The following is a 27,773-nucleotide window of genomic DNA, read 5'->3' on the forward strand; positions in this document are numbered from 1 at the left end:
CTACAAATTTTAAAGGCTCAACTCTGTGGATTAAGCCAGGGATGTAACTGCCACCTCGATGGTGCACAGACCCAGCTGCCGCTCCCTCCATATCTACAAATGGCTCTCAGGTTTGCCTTGGACCTTGGCTGTTCGTTGCACACCTGCTTCCCGTGCCTCGTTCGTAGGACGCATGAGGGAGCAGAGTCCAAAACCCGCAGCGTTCACCGGCTTCCGGTTTGACTTTCTCCAGAGTGGGATTCATTCCTACGCTCGTAATCAGCTGGCAAAAAATCCAAGGGCAGCAGGTTTGGATCCGGTAACGGGCCTGATGCTGAGCGCCTGGCAACATTGGTTTAACATCGTCTCTTTTCAGGCGTCTACACAAAGTTGCAGCTGGGTCCTTTAGCTTATTTGCTTAAGCAAGTGCAGACAGCTGTGTGGAGCACTTTGAACCTGGTTAGAGCAGTTTAGCTTGTCCCTGAAAATTTACACATGGGCAAGCTAAACCCATCTTACCCAGGCTTAAATCAATTTAGGAGTCTCCACATGCAAAGCTGTCTTGGGTTTCACTAAATGAGTTTAAAAACAAAAAATCGCCCCTTTGCTTAAAAGGGAGGCGCTTTGTGCATAACACAGGCCTTTAGTTAGCCTGTGCGACTTGAAATCTAAACAAGACCCGTACCTGTGAGATCCCGCCCCGCAGCAGAGCAGCTACCCTACCAGAAGGCTGTAGGCATACAGCCTTATGCACAGCCTCTAATTACACAACCACATCCTGTTCCACACCCCCTCACCTGCCTCATTCAGGTGACACGCACAACTGTAAATCTGAAACGACAGAAGCTCCAGCCCTTGGAACCATATTGATCCCACATGGATCATCAGCAAGGGTGGGACCTTTAGATCCACAGCACAGACTTCTACCCCTTGAGCTAATGGAATGGTAGCAGTAGTAGGCTATTCTCTTATGCAGACCACCACAAAAGGGTGACGGACACACACTTTGCCAGTGGGTTTCACAGTTATTTGCAAAGCAGCAGAGGAGTGTTGACTCAGAAATCTTGTTCTCTTTTATATTCTGGAAGGGAGAGTTCAAGTGATTAAAGATCCATCTCTCCCCCTTGAGCCAGCTCCTTTCATATCCCTACAACCCCATCCCCGTCTGTCCCCGTCACCACAGCTCCTGCCTCCATCACCACTGCTACTAGCCCCTGCCCCACCTTCCTTACCCTGTTCTCTGCGCCTGACCCCCACCTCGAAAGCAGAGAGGAGAGGAACAGAGAAGGAGGAAGCAACCAGCAGGAGCACTGACAGCACATGAACAGTCTCGCTGCTCTCATGCTTCAGTGGCCAGGAGCAGCAATGGCGGGGAAAGTCCGGCTCAGCCCCTGCAGCCCTGATGGTTCTCCCTCTAGGAGAAGTCTCTCTGTGGGAAATGTAGCTTCCAAGATTGAGCCTCCTCTAAGGCTCTGAGCACGTGCAAATATCTACATTCAGAGGATTAGAGCCTGGCCAAATTTAGACAGCTTTCCAGAGGATGAGCAAAAGGCACCTCCCTGCCCTAGTATCGAGTCTTGGTGCCAACACCCCATTAAGAACATGAGGTGTTTCAGCCGCACAGAGCTTGCTTCAGGCTGGCTGCAGACTCAGGCAGACTTTCCTGCTTTAGATACACTTGCTACACATTGCAGAGGAAAAGCTTGACAACGAACTTAGCTTTTTACTTAAATAAAAGGTAATAAGACACTGATGTCATCCCCTAACTCCAGGAGTTGGAGCTAGGTCTACAGCCCCATCTATGCCTTAGTCTGGCCTTATTTTGCACATTACCTGAGCTCTGCAGGATTGGGAGCGGACTGGGTAGGACAGCTGTGTTGGCACTGAGTCACCCCGTGAAGCAGGATATGCTTTTCTAAGAGTACTCCACCCTCGCTGAGCGAGAAGACAGATATCGCAGGTAGAGGAAACTGAGATCACTCCTGCTGAAGCAATAGGTGCCGCCAGCCGGCCTCACCTGAGCGCTGCCAAAGGGATTTCACAGCATGTCCGTGCAGCAGAGAAAGAACAGGGCTGTCATCATTGTCAATTACGAGTTCCACGGCAGCCCTGAGCCGCTGGAACTCAGGAAAGGGGCCAAGAGAGAAGCAGACAAGCTGTTTAAAGCATTATCCAAACTCAACTATGCAGTGAAGTTGCACTATGACCAGGAAGCCCAGGAAATAGAGGAGATCTACCGGCAAGGTACGTGTCCCATGCTTTGCTCCTGGCAGTGTGCGAAGCTGCGTGTTGGGACCAGTGGATGGATGGATGGGGCTTGCATTACATTTGTTGCAGTTTGGAACATCAATTGTGCACAGTTGTGATTGTCTATTCCCCCCTCCCCCCCCATACACACACACACACCTTTGGGCTGGCATATCCCAGGAAGCACATGCCACTCACAACCCCCAGTCCCCTTGCTTGGTCCTACTCTCAGGAGAGATGTGACTGAGATGGACGCGTCTCGGGGAGTAACCAAAGAATGAGAGGGGAAGACTCCTAAACCTCATGGCCAGGTGAGGTTGTAAACGGTGTCCCTCGATGGTGACTGTGCTAAGGGGCAAATGTTGAATTCGGGTGGAAAATGAGCTCTTAGCGAGTCCACAGAGGCAGGTTTGAGTCAGCACCATTGCCACAGGTAGAAGGCACCGTCTTCTCAATTACGTCCTGGTGGGGCCGCAGGGAACAGCTGTCCCTGCCCAGCTGGTGACCTGCACAGGAGGGAACAGACTACTTCTGGCTGTTGCAATGCCCGCTTCCCTGCCAGGCTGCGCGATCCCAGGGATAGCAGAAAGGAGCATGGCTGGTTCCGTCTGCACCGAAGGGAGCTCCTTGCTGATGACGGCTCCCCTCCTCATACAGCCCAAGAGGGAGGAAGAGCCAGATATACTAAGAACCAACAACAGGGTACAGCTCCCTGATTCTCTGCCCCAGCCCAGCTTAGAGCAGTCTTGAGGCTGCTCTAGCTTGTGCCAGCTACTCTGGTCCCTAAGGGATCATTATATGCCATCTGGGGAGAACCCGAGCCCAGTGCATTACAGCTACTGCCCGTTCCTGCCTCTGACACACCCTTCCTCCAGGCTGAAAAGGTGCCTGGCCTCCTGCCAGCCCCAGAGTCTCCCCCAGGGATTCCTGCATTGGACCCCGTCACTCAAGATGGCGCTGGGGTAGATCTTTTAGAAAAAGATGCCCAATCTTGATTGAGAGACTCCACGTGATGGAGAACCCACCACGTCCCTAGATGACACGTTCACAGTGAGGGTGCTGGGCCACTGGGATGACTTATCTCCTCTCTGAGTTTATCTAACTTCAGTGACCAACCCCTGGATCTTGCCTGGCCTTTGTATGCTAGGTTAAAGAGCCCTCTGCTATCAGTGACAGGTTCCACCACTGCAAAGGACTGAGGTGCTCATGGAAGGGGGGGCATAGACATACCCTAAAGAGGACCCCAGCAAATATATTTATTCCCACAACACCCCCAGGAGGCAGGGAGGTATTCTTCCCATTTTTACAGACCTCTCTGGGCCTCAGTTTACCTAAGTGTTTTGCCCAGGGTCACACAGTGAGTCTGGGGCAGGGAATTGACCCCAGCCCCCCTATGTCCCAGGCTTGTATCCGACCCATGGGCCCATCCTTTCTCCTCGTGGGTGCCAGCCAGACATCAGGATGCTCTAAGGAGCTGCTGTGCTAACGTGTCTTTACAGAGAGCCGGGAAGAGCATGGTGATTGCTTTGTCAGCATTCTGTCCAGCCATGGCGAGGAGGGGGCCATATATGACTGCAGGGGAGAGCTGCTCAAGCTGACAAGGATTTTCCAGATGTTATCCCCACAAAGGTGCCGAGTGCTAGCTGGAAAGCCCAAGATCTTCTTCATACAGGTAACATGGGAACCACCAGACAGGATCAGACCCAAGGTTCATCTAGCCCAGTATTCTATCAGTGGCCAGCACCAATGCTTCAGAGGGAGGTGTAAGAGCCCCACAACAGCAGATGTGGGACCTCCACATTAGGTCTCATCCTGGTTTAAGCCCTTAAGCCTGAGATTTAATATCCCCTCCAGCACTTATGTCATTACTTAGAACAACTCTGGATATTCTTGTTAGTCATATAAATGTCCAATCCTTTTCTGAATCACACTAAGTTCTTGGCCTCAATGACATCATGTGACAGTGAGTTCCACAGGCTAATCACGTGCTGTCTAAAGTACTATTTCCTTTTCTCAGGTTTGCGTTTCTCACCTTTTAATTTAATTGAATGTCCCCTTGTCCTTCTATTACAGACAGGGAGAACAGAACCTCCCAACCATCTCTAGACCAGAGGTTCTCACACTGGGGGGCATGGAATGTATTCGGGGGGGGGAGGGGAGAGCATAAGAAGCTTTAGGAGAAAAGAAAAGGGAAAAAAACCACCCCACTTACTGAGCACATTTTACTGATTCCTCCGGACATAGCAGGTCCTCAGATGGTGCTGTGCATTTGAATCTATAGATGGTGCTGTGGATTTTGATGGATTTCTGTTAAGCTTGCCTAGCATTATACTAAGTCGTTGTCATCGGTACGTTAATCCGTTTGGTACGATGCGATCAGTACCGGGTTTACATGCTCCGATACGTCTGCTCGAGCTGCGATCATACCCTTTTACAGCTGTGCTAGGCAGGCAGATTGGAGCTGGTGGAAGAGTAATGCACCCAATTCACAAACATTTACACAACCAGAAGTATCAAGTTCAGCTCTGATAGGAAGGGTCAGATCATTAGATAGCCACACGTATTCCAACAAGCACCCATCTGTGCAAGCGTTTGTGGCTCTGCAAGGTTCACAGATGTTACGCAGGACGATGCTGAAAATCAGCTCCCGAAAGCGCGCAATGCATTGCCCATTCTTCATTATTTTCTTGTGTGAAGACGTCTCAGTCGTTCATCAGGAAATAGAAATGATGCCATGTGAACAGCCACCCAATACAAATAGCAGGAGACCACAGCATGATTCATCCAAACAATTTAGAGAATGTTTACACCCCATGAATGATGGAGTCATTCATCAATGTCTCACTAACAAAGAGAGGGGCTTACATTGCACCGAGGAGTTCCTGTAGCTCTGGAATGAATCTGGGGACTGAACATTTGAGACCGAGGCTAACGGATCACTTTGCCTCAATCTTGCCAGTCTGCCAGGATGACCCAAAGTGCTCCGCAGATCACAGATATTTTGTGGCATATGTGATAGCATCACAAGTCTCATCAGTTCTCTGCCTAGTGGCTAAAGGCTTACACAGTCATTGCCTCACATAGGCCTCAGCTCCTTGGGAACTGGCATTGGTGTTTGGGCTGAGATCCCATCCTACATGCTATTTGCAACCACCTCTGTTCAAGGACTGGTGGCTGTAGCATGACCAAAAAACTTGCATTAAGAATATACCCATGTCACTGGTTTCTCCTCCTACTCCCCATAGCAATTTACACAATCCAGGCTGGAGGTAACAAACATGTGGGTTATCATGGCCACTTCCTCATCATGGTGGAAGGGATGGGGTGTCCTAGTAACCTAGCGGATGAAGAAGGTATCATTTTGTCAGTGATGCTACCTTACCAACTAGACTTAGTGAGCAATCAAACAGCTCCCTGAGGCCTCATGAATGGCCAATGGATGGCTTTAGTGCAGGGGTGGCCAACCTGAGCCTGAGAAGGAGCCAGAATTTACCAATTTACATTACCAAAGAGCCACAGTAATACATCAGCAGCCCCCCAGCAGCTTCCCCCACCCACTCCCAGCGTTTCCCACCCACCAGCAGCCAGCACCAATGACATGCAGGAGGCTCTGGGGTGGCAGAGGAGGAGCGAGGGCACAGCAGGCTCAGAGGAGGGCGTGGGAAGGGGTGGAGTGGGGGCAGGGCCTGTGGCAGAGCCAGGGGTTGAGCAGTGAGCACCCCCCCCTTCCCCCCGGCACATTGGAAAGTTGGCGCCTGTAGCTCCTGGAGTCGGTGCCTATACAAGGAGCCGCATATTAACTTCTGAAGAGCCACATGTGGTTCTGGAGCCCCAGGTTGGTCACCCCTGCTTTAGTGGAAGTGTAGGACAGAGTCTTAGCTAATTCCCTAAAGCCTTCCCTACCCTTCTGACAGCATCTTTTCCATCTTACCTGAGTTCACCTGGAGCCAGGAATTCTTCATGCTGGTGCTGATCTACAGGCATTCCAGCTTCCTGGAGATGCTTCAGGTTGCATCTGTGAACAAGGAGATAAGCAGCCAGGTGTCACTGGCATATCGTTAGCAGAAGGTGTCTCCACCTGGTCTCATGTAGATATTGATGAGCAGTAAAGACAGGATGGATCCTGGTGGGATGGGCTCCCCGTGACCCCTTACACTCTTTGGGTCCTGTTGGAGAGGAACAATTGGAGTGTAGAGCTGTGGCATCTACTCCAGTTAAATCACAGCAGTTACTGGGATGATTTAGTTGGGAATTGGTCCTGCTTTGAGCAGGGGGTTGGACTAGATGACCTCCTGAGGTCCCTTCCAACCCTGATAGTCTATGATTCTATGATACTGTCCTGAAAGCAGCAGTGGGATGTAGTAGTACAAGCACAGAGAGCTCAGGCAAAGTTTTCAATAGTATCTAAGAGGCTCTTCAGTGAAAGTCCCATTTTCAGAAATGACCGTCCCATGGCAACCTGTGACAACATCAGTTTTGAAAATGGGACTTAGGTGACTTAGAAAATCTCACCCACAGCCTTGGTCCATTAGTTCCTTAGTGCTAGCGGGCAATCTCCCTGCTCTGCATAGACTCCATGGTCTGCAGTCTGTTTGCCTAGGAGTTGGGAGCTGGAGACTTGGGGATAGTTGGAAGAATCTCCTGCAGAACATCGCATTATTCAGGGAGATTGTCGGGTTTTTCCACTTGGAAAGAGGCAATGATTTCTGTTTACCTGCTAAACCTAAGGGGAAGTTTACAGAGGCGGAAAGTAATTAACCAGTTGGAATTGGTCCAGGGCCTAGGGCTAATGTGCCAACTCTTTCAAAACGTGTCATGGGATCTTTCATGAACTCAATGGTTCAAGACAGAAAGCCATGCTCTGAGACAGCTACAGCGCCCTCTAACGCCAGTCAGGCGGATTAGTTCAGTAATATCCGAGAAGAGCTCCACTTTAGGCATCACCAATGCCACTCCAAACAGGACTCTGGGGGGGCTTTTTGGAAGGGGGGGTGGGTCTCCCATCCACAGATTAGCCTGAGGGAACCTTGCTTAGCTAACACATGCCCATAAGCTCAGAGACAGAGTACTACAGCAGAGCGAACAGGTGCAACATTTCAGTATAGGATGTTTTCTCTCCCCAAAACACGGGGAGAAATAATCACCTCCCAGGGTGGTGGACTTGGGGGGCATCAGGAACTAATTGCTGAGAGGGGGCACAGTGGGCCAAGGAACCCCATCCCGGGTTCGGATCCCACCCCAGGCACAAGTGAGAATCATCCTGGTGGCCCAGAGTCACTGCACTGTTCTGCGTGACTGGCCATCTCAGCTCGAGAGACACCCAGGCCTGGAGGCGCAAGGGGCGCAGCAGGTCCCAGCTGAGGGGCTGGGGGAGCACTGGGGACTGCAAGGCATGATGGAGAGGCAGTAGCAGGGGGAGCCGTTCGTCCACCATTCAGCACAAACGGGGAAGACGCTTGCATAGCACCTGGCTGTAGCCTGTGTTTTCTGCGACTCTCCTAGCCCTCCGGTTCCCTGGCATTTTTAAATGATGCAGCACACGCCACCTCATGGGTCAAACAGATAGGCCTGCCCGACAGCAACCCCCCAATGTAAGCCGGGCAACGCAGGTTACTAATGCGTTCACCCGGCAACGAACAGCGCAGGCGGCATCAGAGCTGGACTGTCTGCAGCGACTCCGCTGCAGAACAGTCCCGGGAGGTGCCCACTCCCTGCCCATGCCATTGAGAGGATTAACTGAATACATTCTTTGTTGTACACCTCGCTATGAGCCACACCATTAAGTCCTCCGCTCAGTACTGAATGGTCATTAACACACCCATGCCACTTGCCTGCTCAGGCTTGCGTTGGGGTTTACTGGAAGTCAGCTTGTTAATGATGTATTTGTTTGTACAGCAACTAGCGCAATAAACACCTGCTCAGAACCTCTGGGCACGACCACAGTATTATAACCATTTCTTTTATGCGTAATAACAATAGAGAGACTCTCCAGAGAGAGTTTGGTGGCCACTGAAAGGGGGTGGCAATTTCAGGCTATGCAACCTGCAGTGCACAGATTCTGCCAGCCATGGGTAAGTCTTTAGTGCTAGCAGCCAAGGTCCTGTTTATTGATAGGTAGGTACCAGAGAAACAGCTGCAATGCAACCTCCCCCCATAAAGTCCCTGCCCACAGACTTCATTCCAGCCCTGGGATGCCCCTCACCTGAGACTGGCATCCTTGCTGGTAATTAGGACTCATGTTGCCACACATCCCACTATATAACAAATTGAGACATAAGAACGGCCATACTGGGTCAGATCAAAGGTCCATCTAGCCCAGTATCCTGTCTTCCGACAGTGGCCAATGGCAGGTGCCCCAGAGGGAATGAACAGAACAGGGAATCATCAAGTGATCCATCCCCTATTGCCCATTCCCAGACACCGCACACATGTCACATAGGGGCCATGTACCCAGGGCTCACCTCATGTGGCATCAGACTCTGGTACTGCCTCAGTTTCCCTTCTTCCACAGGGAAAGGAGACCACCACACCTGGAGGTTTGTAGTTACCATCCCCTGGTGGGGACTGGCTTGCCAGGCCATTAGACCCATCCCAGGCTCAGCAATCCATTCCCCCCTACACATACTGCAGGGGACTTCAGCCAGTTTTTTGCTTTTCACTGGTAGACAGACCCTTCCAGAGCCCCTGTAAGAACCTCACATGACCTTCCTGCTCTCTGAGGCATCTCCCTACACTTAGCCTGTGGGTCTGAGTCACATGCTCCCATTATCTGCCCCGGGGACTCATTCCTTTCACCTGGGGAGGTGGTTGCAATCTGCCACAGGCCCAGAGGAGCCACAACCTCCTTAAAGGGCTAGTTCTCCTGTAACCGGCCACCAAACAGGCATGGGGTGTGAATGAACCTCACTCACTACGAACCTGCCAGATCAAGGGCAGATTCTGGCTACTTTGCAGTACAGAGTGGCTGGAAGCAGGGAGAGGATCCGGCCAGGGGTGTCTATTTTTGAGCGCTTGCAGAACAGAGTCTAGACAGATCCAGTCACTGCCCCAAGGAGCTTGCAATCTAGACAGCCGGGTAATAAATGTACAGCACCAACTACCCCAGTGTCAGACTGAGCCTGGCCAGCTGCATGGCAGGGGTCTGCTCCAAGGAAAGCGGATCAGTGGCATTGTCCAAGCTGTCTCCTTTGATTATCCCCTGCCCAGATTGCTAATCTTACCAGATCCCCCCAATCTGCCGCCAGGAAGGGTTGGTGTGTGGGGTTCTGTGCCAGCCATGGAGGGGAAGGGAGAGACAGATGGGGCCTCTAGACCTGTGGGGAACGGGAGATGGCTGGGGGGCTCCAGGCCTGTGGGGTGGGGAAGATGAAGGGGGGTTCCAGGCCTGTGGGGAGGGGGAGATGGCTCAAGATTCCAGGCCTGTGGGGAGGGGGAGATAGCTGGGGGTTCCAGCCAGGCTTGTGGGGAGGGGGCGATGAAGGGGGGCTCTAGGCTTGTGGGGAGGGGCAGATGAAAAGGGGCTCCAGGCCTGGGGGGAGGGGGAGATGAAAAGGGGCTCCAGGCCTGGGGGGAGGGGAAGATAGCTGGGGGTTCCAGCCAGGCCTGTGGGGAGTGGGAGATGAAAGGAGGTTCAGGTCTGGGGGGAGGGGGAGATGAAGGGGGGTTCCAGGCCTGCCCCAGAGGAGGCCAGAGCGGATAACAGTGGCATGAACAGCACCAAACACAGACCTTTGCTAGCTGATTGCGGCGCTTGTGTTTCCAGGCCTGCCGTGGGAATGTGACGGATCCAGGTGTGTGGGTGGAGACAGACAGCGGCCGGCCCCCAGCAGACAGCTTCTCGCACTACCTCTCCATCCCTGACAGCACGGCCGTGATGTTCGCCTGCAGCCCAGGTGAGTGAGAGCAGAGACGGCCCCGGGACCGGAGGCCGTAAGGGGCTGTCACCCCAGGGGCGATTCTGCTTCTTCAGGTCTAACGCCCTTCTGGCCCGTCCGCGGAGCAGAACTGCTGCCGAACAGGGAGCTGTCTAGTCTCCAGCAACAGCCACCAGTTTGACTCTGTAGCTCTGGTGCCGGAGTCAACAGCTGCCCTCTTTCACGCTATTTTGGGAAAGAAACGTTGAACTTCTTTTCTCGGTTAAACGTGGAGGTGGGGAGAATCCCACCGAAAAGGCACGTAGGGAAACAGGGTCGAGTCTCGGCCCAGGATCCTCATGCATACAGGCTCAGGGTGATCCCCACTAGACTTGCGCAGCCCGTGGCCCACAGAGTGCCCCCCAATCATCCCGGGGATGTATCGACAGAGACACCGGCTCACTGTACAATGCTGGGCCATTCCGGCGGAGGGGGAATTGTTCAAAGAGGGGGGACCTGATGTGGGGTTTGATGGGGGAGTCATGACACTAGCTGCACAGCCATTTTACATGCTGCTTCCCCTGTCCCAGGGTCCAGCCGGGCCCCATGCTGGCCGAGAAGGGAACTAAGTTGCTCTTGGCTTGCATTTGGGGGGTGGGACAGAGGTGGCGAACGCAGAAAAAAGAGGAGAGTGACTGTTCCTTCCCTTCACACCCCTGGCTCCCACGGGGGCCCCTCAACCCAAGGCTTTCCTCAGCCAAATGGGTATAGTGTACCCCTCATCCCGATCAGTCGCTTGCCACTGCTCCCACGCTGGCCCTGCACCTCCCACCAGGCCTCTGGAGGGGAAGGAGGGAGACATTTTTTGATGCAGGTTAATTTAAACTGAAAACCTGCAGATTTCCATGACACGGTGCTGAAAAGACCTGAGCCGAGGCTCCAGGAGGGCTTCTCTTCTAGCACCAGGGCAACGCACCATGGCTGGCAAACAGGTGCAGCCGTTCCTGCTGTAGGCTCTGTGTTTGTACAGCACCTGGCACGATGGGGTCCTGATTCCGTTCTGTAGTGTAGATGGGGCCATGGAAACAGTGGGTCAACCAATCTCCTCCCTGCCACCAGCACAGCAGCTGCATCAGTATTTGAATGAAGCAGCCCTCTGGGAATTTACACCCGCAAGAGACAACAACGTCCTTTCTCTGGTATTTTCAGGCTACAGCGCTTTCCTCAATCCGCTGGGCTCCATGTTTCTCCAGACCTTGCTGGAGTTTCTGGAAGGAGATGAGCGGCATCTTGAACTTGCACGTCTAATGACCCGCATCAGCTGGAAAGTCGCGTTTCACTGCGAAGCCAAAGGGAAACACCAGGGGGAAAAGGAAATGCCCTGCTTTGTCACCAACATGGTGCGAGAGGTTTATCCATTCTCCATCCAAACCACGGAGAGCAGCAGCCTCTGAGAACTCAGATCTCGCTGGAGGGAGCCACCAGCTGCTTTCCAACTCTTTCAGGAGTGCTGTGCATGGCCAGTGACTGCAAGAGAATCACAGAGCGCGTGAGGGCCAGCAGCATTTCTGTCCCGACAGAGTACCGAGTCCACGGGACTAGGACTGTTGTGTTGTATGAGCAAATGAAAGGCCGTGCACCTCTCCCAGTGCGCTATGAATAATAAAACTAACATTGCACTGTTATTTAAAACGTGTTCTAGAGACGGTTTGATTCTGGGCCAGCTTGTAGCTGCACAATCGTTAAAGTTGCAACAGCCCATTTACAACTACATTTTCCAACCTCTAAAATCCACATACACAATCAGAGCAGTTTGAAAATTGGTGGCCCAGTTCCAGGCCCAAAGTAGAGTAGGTGGAGTAAATTTGAGATTATTTGGTTAAGGAATTCCTGAGTTCGGGGCCACCCAGCTATTTTGAACTCTTTCAACTTTCTTTCTCTCTTTTTTTTTTTTTTTTTTTGCAGAGATGGCAAAAAATCTATAGGCAGGATCCACCTGAAACTTCTCCTAGCTGAATGCCTCCTTTGAACTCTAGTATCTGATACTAAGAATGATAATAAGGGCTGCATAAGGTGCTGTGATGATCCCAGTAACTCTTGCCATTCGGGAGGGGGCAGACTTAAGGGTGGGAGGCAGCGGTGTGTGTGATGTGTCACCTTTGCTCTGCATTTCCCCATTTTCCAACAGGCATTTTGGGAAGTAAACTCCCATTCCAGAGGGGGCGGAGGAGCTCAGGGCTCAGCTGAGCACCTGAACCTTAATGTTTTTGTGTGTGTGGGTCAAAGACTACAGCATGTGCTGATCGGTTGTATCTGTGCCAAAACCCAAGGGCCTCTGTGCAACTCCAGTGCTACCAGCTGGGTCTGGCTGAGCGTATCTCAGAACCCCATCTGGCCCTCAGTGACTTACACTTCAGTTACCAGGGCCCCACACAAGTGCCTCAGGAGTTTGGCTCTACACAGCTGAGTGAGCAAGCGGAACTTTTCTCCCTTACCTTTGAGTTGTTCTTCTCATGCTAGATGTGCTCCGCAGCCATAAATAAGATTATAAAGTTTATGGGAATAAGGCTCCCTGTCCCAGGCTCTCTTTAGTTTTACACCCTAAAGCTCCCAGAAAATTAAGCCGGCAGCTTGCAGCGGACACGGCGATTCACAACCAAGTGTTTTTACTTGAATGTTCTGCTTCAGCTTTATTTTCCTCAGCTCAGCTGTGTGGTCAATACCCAGATCAGCAGCGTCCTCTGCTAGGCGAGCTGCCATCTGCTGTGACCGTGGAACACCTGATCAACTCTTTCTGAGCTTGGCTAATTACAGCCAAACTGGACCAAAGTGCAAATGGTTTTGGTTGCATGGGAGATAAGCGAGTTGATAAGAGGGGAAGGAGCTCCTGTTTAAAGTGAGTTTGCTTCTCGTTTATTGCAGGAAGCCAGCCGCTAGCTTGTGCAAACTGAAATCAAATAAAAAAGCAGGTGGCACTTTCACCCAAGCACACAGCACCCTCCATCTGATGTCCAGGAGGGTCTGAACGCTCAGTTTAGCAGGAAGGCCACGTTGGTACATACATCCCTCTTTAGGGTGCACATCCCAAGCCTGGTTTAGATGGCATATCTTAATGGAGCTGCCTAGGGGCTGCAAGGACCTGGCAGCCGCTCCCCAGGAGCCACAATAAGCGCCGCCGGGACCCCGCATCCCGAACCTCCTCCTGGCCCCCCAACCCCCTGCCCCAGCTTCCCTCCCGGAGCTCGCACCCCCCTCAACAGCCTGCCCCAGCCCCCTCCTGCACCCTAACCCCCTACCCCAGCCCGGAGTCCCCTCCTGCACCCAAACTCCCTCCTGGAGCCCACACACCCCTCAACACCCTGCTCCAGCCCACTCCTGCACCCCAAACCCCTCATCCCTGGCCTCACCCCAGAGCCACCACCACCAGCACTATGGGAAAGATTTCTCCGCCAGATCAAAAATCGACATGGAAGGAGAGCACGTTTCCACTACCATCAGTGTAGTATGCCATCCATCAAAGCCCCTTCATTGCCAAGTCCCGTCTTGGGTGGTTCTGTTGTGCACTCTGTCACAACTTAGAAGTAAATGTGTTTAAGGTAAACTCTGTCCAGCCCTGCTCTGCCCTAGCCGGGTTTACGTGCTGTTTCAATTCTAGTGCATTACTGAGTTTGTGGTAAAACAATTGGGATTATTTGGTTAAGCAGCCCAAGAGGGTGAAAGACTGGAATGTGGGGGTTAGATCATGAGAATTTGTTGGACTGGGTTTTATTTTCAACTCAGCAGGTGGTTGGGATCAGCAAGACAGTAGTGATTTTCCACAGTGCTAGGAGAATGCAATAAATTAAACAACCCTAATAAAGAGTTCACAACCAACATCTGGTCTGTTACAGGCAGAAGGCAGATGGGGAATCCAACTGCCTTTACGGGGATCAGATCTAGCCTAGTATTCAGACAATACAATAACCCAACCTGCATTGCTCTTCTGAGGTTTTAACTGAGGCAGGCAGTAAATAGAAGGGTGAAATTACATTTCTTTATTGTGTCCATTTATTGACTTCACCACACAGAAAAGTACAAAGGGTTAGAAAATTCTGATTCTTCAAAGCGAGTCTCATTTTACCGCAGTAGAAACCAAACAACTCATGAAGTCAGCCTGGGAACGTAGCTGGCCTAGTAGAGTAATGACATTTGGTAAGAAATGTATCCAGCAGACTCTGTTAGTCTGAAGTTTGTGCCATCTCTGAACAGAGCAGAAACTATTCGTACCTTTCCCTGTTTGTGACTTGTAGAATATCTTACATAAAGTTTAATACCACAGAAATCAATGAAACATGGGGATCATTCCCAGAGATTTCGTACAATTCGAGAATTACAGCAACTGTCATTAGAAATAGTACGCACTCGAATTGAGAGGCTAGCAGGAGGGGACTACGTTTGAATCCTTCACCAATCGCTTGGAAATGCACAGAGCTGCACCACATCTGAAGAGCTGTTCTAGGGGTATGAACAGCACAGTAGCTGCAGAGATCCACGGTAAGAGCTGTCATATAAATACCAATTGTTCCTGGCCACATGTGGTGTCTTTACTACCCTGTGAAATTTGCACTTATTGTGTGCTATGCATTTCTGTTGAGCCAGCACACACGCCAGACACATGGCAAACTGCTGCTAACTGGAAAATGCTCCTACACACAAGCTATGGACATTCTTGTTAGTCTGACAGAAGCGTAGGAACTATCCCTGTATCTTAGTTCTCTCTGCACATACTAGACTGTACTGCTAACAGTACATAGACAGGAGGGCCCTGGCTCTCACAGGGCTCCTCATTAGTCCATGCCTGCAGGAACATTTATTAGGTGGCGTTTCCAAAACAAAGCAGAAAGATTTTCAGATTAAAATAAAACAGTCAGTTGAAGAGGCTGAAGTAAGGAGGCCTCCAGATTCCGTGACAAAACAAACAGGTTTGGTACAAATCCTTCCAAAATGTTTTCTGATTCAAAGGGGGACAAAGCAGGTAAAAAATAAAAACAGGAATTCCCAGGAAAGCAGGCAGGTGTGGCTAAGAATTGCAACATTTATCATGTCTTCAAGTTTTTGCCTCTATCATAAAAACACGTGAAATCGCAGCCTCAAATTCTGCACCCCTTAAATAAACGGGCCATAGAACACAGCATCACAGGCTTCCTGAAACATGTTATATGTTGTCTTTAAAATAAATAGCACAGTTATGTTGCACACAAGTTCCCTGCCTTTGAGGAGGTGCATTTCCTTCAGAGGTTACGTTCCAGGACCCTTTTTTCCTCCTGAGAGCAGGATGCTCCCCCCACCTCCCAAAAATGGCTCCTGTGAGGATCTCCCATATCAGAATCCAGAAAAGTCATCTTTCTTAGGGGCAGCTTCCAAATAGATTTAAACAAATATATGATTCCCCCCCCCTCCCCCCGTCAAACCCACACACGCACACACACTTCAGCTAATGTCTTTCAGTAAAAGTAAGTTGCTTTGGTTTTCTTTTTTAAATAAGTTAAGCTCTGCATACACATCCCTCTCCCTCCTCTGTGGAAAACAAAACTCTGAAAATATCAGCCATGGCTTTAATGTCCAAATGTGGAGATTTCTTAGCCCAGATGCAGTCTTAAGTATCACTGCAGTCTAGTAGTGTTACTGCAGGTCACCGAATGCTGTAGACACCAAGGAGGAAGAGACCGGGGAAGGTTTGCCTCATCAACCATTTTTGGAACATGCTAAGAGAAGTAACCCAACTACTAAACAGCAATTTGCCCAAGATGGAGGCAAGGTTCTTCCCTGTGCCTCAATCAGCTGACAAGTGCATTGAAAATGAGGCTGTAGCTTTTCACATCCAGGCTTCGATATGTATTCTAAGTTTCCTCCTATGCAGTTGTGTGTCACAGCAATTTTTCTGTAAAACTCAGAACCGAGAAATAAAGAAAATAGCCACAGATAAAAGAACAAGCCAGCCAGCCACCATATACAGATTTCCCAAACATTCCTTGTCTCAACCATAAAGGCCTTGTGGAATATAACTATGAAAATAAAGACAGGAATACATAGTGGGCCTCATTCGATACTTTTTCCCGGCCTTATATCAGAAATATAAGCAATATCAGTATGCACCGGCCCTTGGTTTAAGCAGACAAGGAATCTAAGAGTTCCACAACACCACTGAGGTAACGGCTCTGCATGGTGTGGCTGGTTATAAGAACGTTCAACTAAATAAAAGCACAACTCAGAGCTGAGGAAGGCCAAGGTCAAAGGAAGAGGAGAGGGGACATCTTGTAGACGACTCTGCAGGAAGATATTCTGTTACACCGAACAAATCCCTTTCTGTATATTTTCAATCTGCCATCTACTTGGGAGGAAATATTTCTGCACTAGCCCAACAAGCCTCTCTCCTGGGCTCTGTGGGGGAGCTGCCGTGCACGACGGCATAACAGCACTCCCAGTTTGAGGAATGAATGACATAGGCCATAGCCCATATTGCACAGCTCTCCACATTGTGCAAATACAATGCCTTGTAAAGACATCTGTTTCACAGCTGTCTGCGTAAGGGAGCCATACTGCTGCTACGCGACTCAGGCATGAAATGCTGCCATCATCTGTCCAATGCACCAAGTCACCAGCTATCCTTGCCCTATTTCCACTCTCAAATACTCTCTCCGCACTTTGACAAAGGATAAAGAAAATGGACCTCCCAGACGAAGTGGGAATTGACACTTGTAGGTTCAACTTATGCAAGTACAATTGATCTGACCTCTATCAGCAGGAGAGTCCATTCAGTACTGAAGAGAATAGGCTATGTTGGAAATTTAGGGGTTGAAGAACAGACCTGTGGGAAGGGGGTATGAACTACATGTGGTGACACTGTTTTCTTCCACCTGAACATTGCCATGTTCCTGTGACAGTTCTATGGGGGAGGTAGCAAGGTTTACAGAGGCAAAGTTCATTAAGACTTTGCCATGGAGGCTTGGCACAGAGCTTCATACACACTCCTTGCATTCTTTCACAGCATCCACTCTCTAAATATTTCATCATCGTTAGTGCAATCACCTGAACTCTGGGTATGACATCAGGAAAAACAGACCATCAGCAAGTCCACTAGCGCATTTAAGGTGGACAAGCAAAATTCAAAAGGGCCAGGGATTGCTGATTCCACCCACACTTCCAAAGATGTGCATTAAGAGACAATCAGATGTTAACTTCCACCATTGTCTTCATCACAGAGAACAAACAACTGATCAAATAAGAGTCCTTGGCAAAAACATTTCTGAACTAGTGCAAACAAACATGCTGTGAACTTTAGAGTCCAAATACAATGGACAGAAGGGGATAATGTTCATATGTCAGCTACAAGACCAACCATGCTGGTTATAAAGACTGCTCCACGAATCTAGACGAAGAGAATCAGAAGGCTCATTCAGCAGGCAGGTCTCTCCTAAACAGAGACCTGTGTGTCAATACAGCAGAAGGTAAAATCCATATAGTTTGGGCACAAAAAAATTCTGCCACTTGTTGGGTCTTCCCTGACATCACAGTATGGAAGCAAGAGACCAGAGCTGGACACTAGCTCATCATCAGGCAGCTGGGAAGGGGGGGGAATATTTAGAGACGGAGGAGTCAGTGTTACCAAAGTGCAGGTGCAAAACTAAAAGCACTTCTCTTCTTCCCACACGCCAAGACCTGGAGGGATTCAGAGCTGTTCCACTGGGAATCACAGGACTTCCTTGTATCTTCATTTTCAGCAGTCCTTACCCGAGTCAGCAGCGTGGAGGAATTTCTGGGGATAATTTAGATCTGAAGACAAAAAGGAGAGAGTTTTCAATCGTCTGTCAGAGCAGCTTTTCCGCACACACTATTCTGAAAAGTTACTGTAAAAATGGCACCCTGGGGCTCTGGATTTCTCTGCTCTCTGATTCAGTTTCAAATAAAGAGATGGCTTTTCTAACTGGCAGCCCAGCAGATTCAACCTGGGTGATTTCCTTCCTGCGCATCCTCACCAGTAATAAAGATTCAACAAGCCAAATTACACCCTCGTGATGTGTGCAGCACTGAGGCACTCAATGGGCTTACACCAGTGTAAATGATTGGAACCTAGTAAGGAATTTATTAGTGTGACAGATATGACAATATCCTGGACAATCTTAAGGAATTAAGTTCAACCTTATTGAATTAAGTATTTTAGGAGTTCATTGTGTTAAAAATGCAATTGTTCATGTGTTACTGTGAAACTGTATGTAACTTCTCTAAGAAATGTGCTTGATGAAATCCCTGGGAAATATTAGGAACTTCAAAGGACCTTTTGGGACAATACATGTGAAGTGGATTTGCTAGGAAATACTCTTCATAGGCCGAGACTGGATAACTGAGTGACTCACTGAGTGCTTGTTCTGAGCTGAAGCTATGCTGAACTGGTGGCCACAAGAAAAACCTGTGTGGGGTCTGAATAGGGTGACCAGATAGCAAATGTGAAAAATCAGGAGGGGGTTGGGGAGTAATAGGTGCCTATATAAGAAAAAGCCCTTAATACCAGGACTGTCCCTATAAAATTGGGACATCTGGTCACCCTAGATCTGAAAGACTAATCACCAACCAAAAGAAGAAGGGGGTGATCTCTGGTAGGCTTATTAGCATGCGTGCAGGTTCCTTTATTGTTTGTAATGTTTTCTCTGTCATGCTTTTACCTTAAGAATAAAATGTGCTTGCTTAGAAAGAGCTGAGTGGTAACTTATACCTTTGGCAATTACACCGTGTACTGTCTCTGAAGAGAAGGCACAAAAAGCCTGCACAGACAGCCTGTCTTTTGCTGGGATTTCACAGTCCAGCCAGGGGTCTGTGCAGCCTGAAAACATCCCAGTCAGAAGGGAGACAGACGTGTGTCTCCACCCACGACAGCCAATTGCTGGAGAGCCAGAAGCCTGAGAGGAGGAGCTCTTGCTGGACAAGCGAAGGGAAATACAGGTGCGGTTGCTCTGACGTGTGACAATTAGTGCGGCACAATAAGGAAGAGACGCCAGCTGATTCTCAAAACTGCGTTTGCACCGCAGAGCTAACCAGGAGCATCGAACAATACCACTTATTTGTGGCACTAAAGGCAACTGGCCTGGCTGCTAGGTGAGGGAACAGACCCGCTGGGTGAAGTGACATTTTTCACTGGACTACTGTCCTTTCAAGTGTGCTTCATGCACTTTTTATGCCAGTGACACTTTTCATATTCAGGAGGCGATCGGAATATTGCAGGTTTTGAATTGGGGAAAGTTTGGGTGTTGTTTTTTTTAACCTTTGTCTTCCTTGCACCCCCACACTGGACCTACCTCTTGGCTGCAGCCCCAGGGACAAAGATCTGAGCGCTGTTTGCCAGGGAGTGGCGGCTGGCAGCTATGAAAACTGGGATTGGAGCTGAATCAAATCTGCCACCTGCTGCTTCCAATTCCAGGAAGGGAGCCAGGCCTCGGCTTGCCAGGAAGCTGCTGAGGGGAAGGGAAATTGCTGGGGAGAGTGAACCAGCAAGAAAGGGGAAGCCGTTTGAAGAGAGAGGAGTGAAGGAGCAGGGCCCCTTTGAGTGAAGTCTCCAGCTTGCCGCCTTCCTCCTGCAGCTCCCCCATCAACCTCCCTGCTGAGACTCGGAGTATTCTGTTGGGGGCTAGAGATGGGATTACTAGGTACAAAGTTCATACAGGGCATTGTTTATGAACTCACCGGTTGCCAACCAGAGTTTTCCCCAGCAGCTGCTGGCCTGAGCCAGAGGCAGGGAGGCATGAGTAGAGGAAAATGAGGGGGGGCAAGAGTCCAAGAGGGGCATGATGGGGGAAGGGGATTTGGAGCTGTACTTCCTGGCCTCAGATTAAGGATACTCTGGGACAGGCAGAAGGGGACTGTAGAGTGCTGCAGCATAGATGGGAATGGGACAAAAGACATAGGCCGACACATGCACCAGGGGCTTGGGAGGACACATGGGGACAAAGGATACCAGTGAAAAAAAGACACACATATGGAACAAGGGCATGGGAAAAGGAGAGTGCATGATACAGAGGGACATGGGGAGAAGCAGAGAACAAGTGAAGTGGAAGTGGAGACCAAGAGACAATATAAGACTGAAGTACAAGCTGCATAGCAGCAAAGAGAACACATCAGTCTATGATAATAAAGAATGCAGTAAAGAAGCTAGAATAACCAGTTTCTGTATGATTAAGATTTTCAACTTATAACAGTGCTTTTCTTCCTTGTTTTTTATAGCAAATGAATAACTGAAACTGACCGATCTTGCCAGAGCACTTTCAATTGCAAGAGCTGCTAAGCCATTAATTCGAGACTGAACTATAGCTGCATGTTGGTACTTCCTCATATGTTTGAGCACACTTCCTGCACTGGCCACAGAGGCTGGTATGAAGCAAAATATACAAAGTGCAACCATCAAGTTGGGGAAAAGGTTCTGCAGAGACTTCATGCAACTTATTTAATAAACCAAGTGGTGACAGTATTTGGGCCAATGTTTTCCTTATAAATGCATTTGAGAAACATTAATTCCTCTTTTATATCACCAGAGGTAGAAGTAGAATAAAGAGTCAGAAAGTCATTGAGAGCAACTTCAACCTTTTCAAGAAAGGTCCATAGAAATTCAATTTTTTGACAGATTCAGGTGAGTGCAGCAAACCACTTTGAGGCCACCTATGACAGAGTCTACAATGCAAAAGAAAACACTGTCTCAAGGATAGTCCTTTCCAAGCTTGTTTTGATCACCTGAGTCATCACCTCTGTTTTTGGATGGGTGTGTTTCCCCTGGAGGATCGATGCCAAGGTTAGCTGCAACACGCACACAGTCAACATAAATTTTGTTTCATTTTTCTCATAATTGTGCCAATTCAGTGAGATGCCCTCGATGTTATCTTCCAACATCAAGTGTAGCATCTCGGTGCTGAAGAAGCAGGTTCCATTCATTGATGGGGCGTAGAATTTTCAGCCAAATTGAGGCAAGTAGAACACATTTAAATTTTGACATGTATTTTACTAGTCCAGCAATATCACTTCGGGTTTTGGCAGCCAGGCTCAATTCAGAGAATTCGTTCAATGCTGCCTTAAGTCTTTCAGGTTCTTGGCACACATGCAGCCCACTGTGTACCAGACATTGAATGGAGTGAATCAAACATTTTTCTTCAAAATTTCACATCGCTGTGGACTTGCACAGAATATTGTAGAATGACTGAAGACATCCAAAGAACATAATACAATAATGACTCCACTGAACCAGCACCTACCAAGTTCAGTTTACGCCAGTGGGTCTCAACTTTCCAGACTACTGTAACTCCTTCAGGAGTCTGAGTTGTCTTCTTGTAGCCTTAAGTTTCTCTTCACTTAAAAACTACTTGCTTACTGCTCACTATTACTGAAAAATTACTGACTTTCTCATTTTGTCTATTAAATTTTAGTTTGTACTGACTTCACTGGTGCTTTTATGTAGCCTGTTGTAAAACTAGGCAAATATCTAGATGAGTTGATGTACCCCCTGGAAGACCTCTGAGTACCCCTGGTTGACAACCACTGGCCTATGCGATGCACATTGGGGGAAAAAATGCCTGAGGAGTCTGTTGAAGCACTGCCTAAGCTCAGGAGTATTTCCTGCCATATTAGCACCATTATCAAAAGCTTGTCCACAACAGACCTGGAAATCTAATCTATGTTTGACTATAGTGTCATGAATCATTTCTGCTATTTCCTTACCAGTCTTCTTGGTAAAATCTGAAGCACAAAAAACATTCCTGAATCACAAAGTTACCAACAGGTATTTGATTAACATATCTGATCAACAGTGTTGTTTGTTCCTCATGTGAGGTGTCTGGAGTTACACTGGAAATTACGGAAAAGTACTTGACCTCTTTAACCTTACCCTAGGATTGTTTTCATGACTTGCCCTGTGCATTCTTGAATATATTCCTTTTGGGTCTCAGGTGGTAAGTAGGATACTTGAACTCTCTGATGTTGCGCCTGTGCCTTCTTCACATGGACCAAAAACTGGTCATACTTGGCTAATAACTCAATAATACCCAAGAAATTGCCATTGGATTTATCACCAAGCTTGCAACTTGTGCCACAGAAAGCTAATCCTTGTTCTCCAAGAACAACACAACATCTAAAATACATTTCAGAATGTCCTTCCACTTTTCTTTTTTATTTCCAAAATTTGTCTCCAATAACGAGTGGATGGTTTTATCACCTTTCAATCTTCTTCTTGTGTCCATCCATTTCACATAGCTTGTTCTGCATGACGCTGTTTTTTCATGGTCAGGGATTCACTTATACAGCTGGTGCCAGCTGCGATCTGCAGTCTACCCAGTTAGCATGGCTAAGCCTGGAAGAACACCCTTGAGTTGTTGCATCCGGGGGAACAGTAGACATGGAATGCAACGAACAGCATGCTGTGTCACTGCTATCCAGTCATGTCTCACTTTTTCTCCATTAGGAAGGGTGCAGGAGAGAAGTATATCGGGAAACTGTTTTCCTTTGGTATCCCTTTCTGGATGGATTTTTAATCTTCCAGTTATGAAGCACAAGTCTATCTATGCCATCCTGTTTTACAGGCCCTGCACTTGAACGAATGTTTTCAACAGAAAAATGAGATGGCTCATGTTCATCCTCCTCCTCCACTTCATCTAGGCCAGGACCTGGAGGATTACAGTCTCTCTCTCCTTCCCCACTCCCTGGTTTCCATCCAAACATTCTAAAGTTCTTCCCGCTGCTTCTTGTTCTGCAGTTTTTCTCTGCTTTTCCTTTTTTCTGCACCTGACTCATTATACACACTTCATATTTGACTATACGAGGGTAAGCGAAGTTCAGTACAGTGCTAAATTTCCCCAGATCTAGGGCAGTGGTTCCCAAAAGCAGAGTGCTCTCTCTCTCTCGCCTCTCTTCCCCTCCCCTCTTCTAACAGGAGGGGAGGGAGACAGAGGGAGCAGAATGAACTCAGGTGCTTAGGGAAGCTCCATTCCTTCCTCCCCACTCCCCTTCTGTGGACGGGGACGGCTCTTCTGCTTCTTCCCACTCCCTGCAGCATATGGCCAGGGAAGGGGGAGGGAGGTAGAAAGCCCTCGGAGCTGCCCCCACAGCTTGCAAGGGGGAGAGGGAACTGAAGACCCCCTCCCCAGCCTGGGAGGAGGTGAAGAACCTGAGGATCAGAAGTGAGGCTGGGGGGCAAAACTGAGGGGGCGCTGAATTGATGAGGACGTACTAAATAGGTTTCAGTGCATTTCCATCTGCTGGAAAAGGTTATGACAATGGCTTCACAGCAAGACTTAGCAGCTCCTGCCTGCTGATCCCTGTCAGCCTCCAGGATTCTGTGGGCCAGATCCATAGTTGGTGTAGACTGCTGATTTACATCAGCTGAGGAATCAGGCTGTTTGCCGTGGAGACCACAAGCCCGACCATCAGCACAGATACTTCCCTTTTCAGGGACAGCATGTTGAAAACAAAAGAGAATTTAAATGGGCAGAACAAAGACTCATCAGACTAAGGGCAGGGCCGTTACTAAAAACCATCTCACCAAAGCTGGCTTCCCATCAGCTTCATGACTGGCCCTGGCTTGGTGGAGTCCAGCTGCTGCACACGCTTCTCAGCTGGCGCAGCACAAAGCAACAGTAGGCAGTGCTGCACTCACTCCCCAATCTTCCTGGCTACTGGCACAGGACAGCCGAGTTCATTTTCAAGCCCTGCCTATCTGATGGGCTGCTATATCAAGACCCGATTCACTCTTACCTTTTGATCCAGTCTCTGATATTCATTGGATTTGGGCCGCCGGGGTAGTTTTGATCGTTTTCCTTCCAGAGCAAAAGCAATGATCTTTGGAGACAGAAAGAGGAGAAGAAATAAATCAGCAAGCAAATCCTGAGAGGTTACCACATGTTGTGGTGGTTGAAAAGAGCTGATGCAGAACTACAGGCATTATAAGTATTCTCTTTTCCCACTTCAGGGACAGATAGTTCTGCTCGTGTGTTCCACTCTCGTAGCAATGAAACATCTCACCTGACCAAAGCCTATTTTCCCCAGGATTGGCAGCTCCTAGATTTCCAAATTCAGGACTGCCTAACCCACACCAGAGGTTTCAGCACTCTCCAAAGAGCCTCCCCCACATTCTTTATCTGGGTATGATGACACCATACACAATGACTCAGCAGGAGCCCCAGTGTTGCCAATTCTCAGGAGTCTTATGATATGTTTTTCTTTAAGCCCCGCCTTGTAGAGTCATATTACATGAGAATCACAGCTTTGATTTTAAATGAAAGAGTAATTTTCTAGCCATGATTGTGGTGAAAAGCTTGAAAACGTGAACCTAAATGTTCCCACATATCAGAAAGCAAATAAGAACCCAAGATTTATTTTTTAAAATGACGACTTGAAAGTCAATCTAGTTATTTTTGAACAATTGAGGCGGACAATAATGCATCTTCTATGAGGACCAACTTCATCTATTAACCAACGGAGTTCACAGAACACTGCCAGCCTATTACATTAAGAGATATGGCCAGTACCTCTTTATTCACTACTGTCCCGCTCAGTTTACACTGCTTCCCAATGTGATTTACAGAAACATGCAAAAAGGTGAACACAAGTCACACAGGCATGAGTGAAATACTGTAACATGTCTGGTGTCTCCTTGCTTTGAGTCAAACAGAAACTGAAAACAATCACACAGCACAGGTTCTAGTGGCCTTCTGAACCAGGCCAGGAGCGTCAAGTTGGATACAGAACACTGCAGTCTGCCCTGATGGATCAATATCTCCAGTCCACACTGGAAGAGCCCCTTTCCTTACCACATTTCTCCTAGCAGGTGCTCCCTGAACCAGATTCCTCAATTTAAGGTTACTGCTTTCTGCACAGACAATAAGGAAATGCAAATAGGATTTTCTTACTAGGATTAAAGCTTTTAAAAGCCTGGATCATATGCACATAGGAGAGAGGCTGCACTGTGTGCATTAAGGTGCTGCTGGCACGATAACACTCAGGAAGGTCTACTAGGTTACCTCAGTAAAGAATGATCTTCAGCTAGTCTAGGCCATGTCTTTGTGCCAGCCTGAAGCAACCCTAACACATTATGAGCACTATGCATTAAACAACAGTCCAGCCTCCTTTCTGGCCACTTCTAAGCATCTAAAGGAATTTAGACCGAAGAGAAAAGGAGCAGTCAACAGGAAAAAGCATCTTAACTGCTACTCCTCTCATTCCTTGCCACCCCAGGTCCACACCTGGAGATGACCACCAGGACTAAGACCACATGGTTTTCACAAAGACTTAAGACCCTCCCCTGGGTTGCTCATCCCAACAGGACTTGAGGGGTGGACAAAACCCCAAGTTAGTGTTTTTTGACCTACTGAATTTATCAGCAAATTAAGAGTCTAAACAACAGAAAAGCCAAAGATAGGTCAGTGTATTGAAAAGTTTTCTTCTGCCCCAGCCAGAAGCACCAACCCACACACGGGAAAAGGAAGAACCTGAGTAACAAAACACTTTGGAAATTTTGATATTTAGAATCAAAAATTCAAAATTCTTCCTGGCAGTCCGAGAAGGAAGCACTAATTTCCTGCTTGTGACACCACTGGTCTAACTTCCAGGAAATGCTCTCTCCATCCACTAGCACTGATAGAGTCCTGAAGCAGACAGGGCCCACACCACATCCAGAAAAGCTCACCTTCCGCTTATTGTGATAAGCGATGTACAAGGCAGCGACGATAATGGCTGCAGTTACCAGGTAGGCAAAGAAGTGGCTACTCTCTGATTCATCTTTGGGGGGAGCAGCAGGGGCACTCTCCTCTTTCCTCTCACCAGGCTGAGCAGCTTCATCCATCTTCTCGTCACCAGCGGGGACCACATTTTCATCAAGAGCCTCATCACTAGTGCCGACGCCATCTGCCTTCCCCTCAGCAGCCTGGTCCTCAGGTGCAATCTTCTCGTCAGGTGCCTTATTCCCTTGGTCCTCGGGTGCATTCTTCTCGTCAGGTACCTTCTTCCCTTGGTCCTCGGGTGCATTCTTCTCGTCAGGTACCTTCTTCCCTTGGTCCTCGGGTGCATTCTTCTCGTCAGGTACCTTCTTCCCTTGGTCCTCGGGTGCATTCTTCTCGTCAGGTACCTTCTTCCCTTGGTCCTCGGGTGCATTCTTCTCGTCAGGTACCTTCTTCCCTTGGACCTCGGGTGCATTCTTCTCGTCGGGTGCCTTCATCCCCTGGTCCTCGGGTGCATTCTTGTCGTCAGGTGCCTTCTTCGCCTGGTCCTCGGGTGTATTCTTCTCGTCAGGTACCTTCTTTGCCTGGTCCTCGGGTGCATTCTTCTCGTCAGGTACCTTCTTCCCTTGGTCCTCGGGTGTATTCTTCTCGTCAGGTACCTTCTTTGCCTGGTCCTCGGGTGCATTCTTCTCGTCAGGTACCTTCTTCCCTTGGTCCTCGGGTGCATTCTTCTCGTCGGGTGCCTTCATCCCCTGGTCCTTGGGTGCATTCTTGTCGTCAGGTGCCTTCTTTGCCTGGTCCTCGGGTGCATTCTTGTCTTCGAGTGCATTCTTCTCCTGGCTCTTGTCAGGTGGTTTTTCCACAGGTGTCTGGCTGATGTGGGATTCTCGAGAGTTTGTGGTTGCTGGAACTGCCAACAAAACACACAGATTATGGCTGCTGTTTGCAGCAATCACCTGGGGCAATCACCCCACACAGCTCCCCTTCCCCTCCCTCGCACCCAGGGCCCCCGCGCCAGGGAAGTCAATGGGAGGTTTATCAAGGGCGCGCACCCTGAGGCAATTGGAGACCTGGATGAGACAAGGCCCAGAACCAACCCCCGGCCCCGACACTACACAGACACCCCCCCCGCCGCGGAGCGCCCCCCTCCCGCCTCCCCTAGCAGCGAATGGGCCCGGCCCCGGGGAAGGGAGCGCGGGTGTCTCACCCGAAGTGGGGACCCCCTCCGTGGAGTTCGGGGGGGCGCAGAGCGCCGCCGCCATCAGCGTCAGCAGCAGCAGGAGCCGCAGAGCCCCGCGCGCCGCCGCCATCGTGACCGTGACGGTTCGTTCCGCTTCCGGGAGCTGCCGGGAAACCGAGACACCCACTTCCGGCGCCTCCCCGCAGAGCGCGCGAGACCGGGCTCTCGCGAGATTGTTCACCGAAAAGGGAGGGGGCCAGTGGTGTTTTCTGAGAGGGGTGTAGTGGGGGCAGGTGTGTTTCTGGGGCAGCGGGTGTGTTTGGAGGGACTAGGGGTGTTTCTGAGGGGGGTGTAGTGGGGGTGTTTGGAGGGACTAGGGGTGTTTCTGAGGGGGGTGTAGTGGGGGTGTTTGGAGGGACTAGGGGTGTTTCTGAGGGGGGTGTAGTGGGGGTGTTTGGAGGGACTAGGGGTGTTTCTGAGGGGGGTGTAGTGAGGGTGTTTGGAGGGACTAGGGGTGTTTCTGAGGGGGGTGTAGTGAGGGTGTTTGGAGGGACTAGGGGTGTTTCTGAGGGGGGTGTAGTGGGGGTGTTTGGAGGGACTAGGGGTGTTTCTGAGGGGGGTGTAGTGGGGGTGTTTGGAGGGACTAGGGGTGTTTCTGAGGGGGGTGTAGTGGGGGTGTTTGGAGGGACTAGGGGTGTTTCTGAGGGGGGTGTAGTGAGGGTGTTTGGAGGGACTAGGGGTGTTTCTGAGGGGGGTGTAGTGGGGGTGTTTGGAGGGACTAGGGGTGTTTCT

The 27,773-nt window shown here is 49.4% G+C and overlaps 2 protein-coding genes across 2 annotated transcripts; one reads left to right on the forward strand and one right to left on the reverse strand.

The window, feature by feature from the left end:
• The first annotated feature begins 2,024 nt into the window (after positions 1 to 2,024).
• On the forward strand, positions 2,025 to 11,533 carry LOC135875110 (caspase-7-like). Its single transcript, XM_065400093.1, has 4 exons — positions 2,025 to 2,223; positions 3,726 to 3,898; positions 9,989 to 10,118; positions 11,289 to 11,533. Exons 1-4 carry the CDS (start codon positions 2,025 to 2,027, stop codon positions 11,531 to 11,533), a joined length of 747 nt encoding a protein of 248 aa, XP_065256165.1.
• Positions 11,534 to 14,090: 2,557 nt separating this feature from the next.
• TGOLN2 (trans-golgi network protein 2) lies at positions 14,091 to 27,130 on the reverse strand. Its single transcript, XM_065398225.1, has 4 exons — positions 27,009 to 27,130; positions 25,771 to 26,711; positions 23,841 to 23,924; positions 14,091 to 17,891 (listed from the first exon to the last, which is right to left on the reverse strand). The coding sequence occupies exons 1-4, from the start codon at positions 27,109 to 27,111 to the stop codon at positions 17,886 to 17,888; spliced, it is 1,134 nt and encodes a 377-aa protein (XP_065254297.1). The 5' UTR covers positions 27,112 to 27,130; the 3' UTR covers positions 14,091 to 17,885.
• Positions 27,131 to 27,773: the final 643 nt, after the last annotated feature.

The sequence above is a fragment of the Emys orbicularis genome, chromosome 2, assembly GCF_028017835.1.
Source record: "Emys orbicularis isolate rEmyOrb1 chromosome 2, rEmyOrb1.hap1, whole genome shotgun sequence".
Lineage (NCBI taxonomy): Eukaryota > Metazoa > Chordata > Testudines > Emydidae > Emys > Emys orbicularis.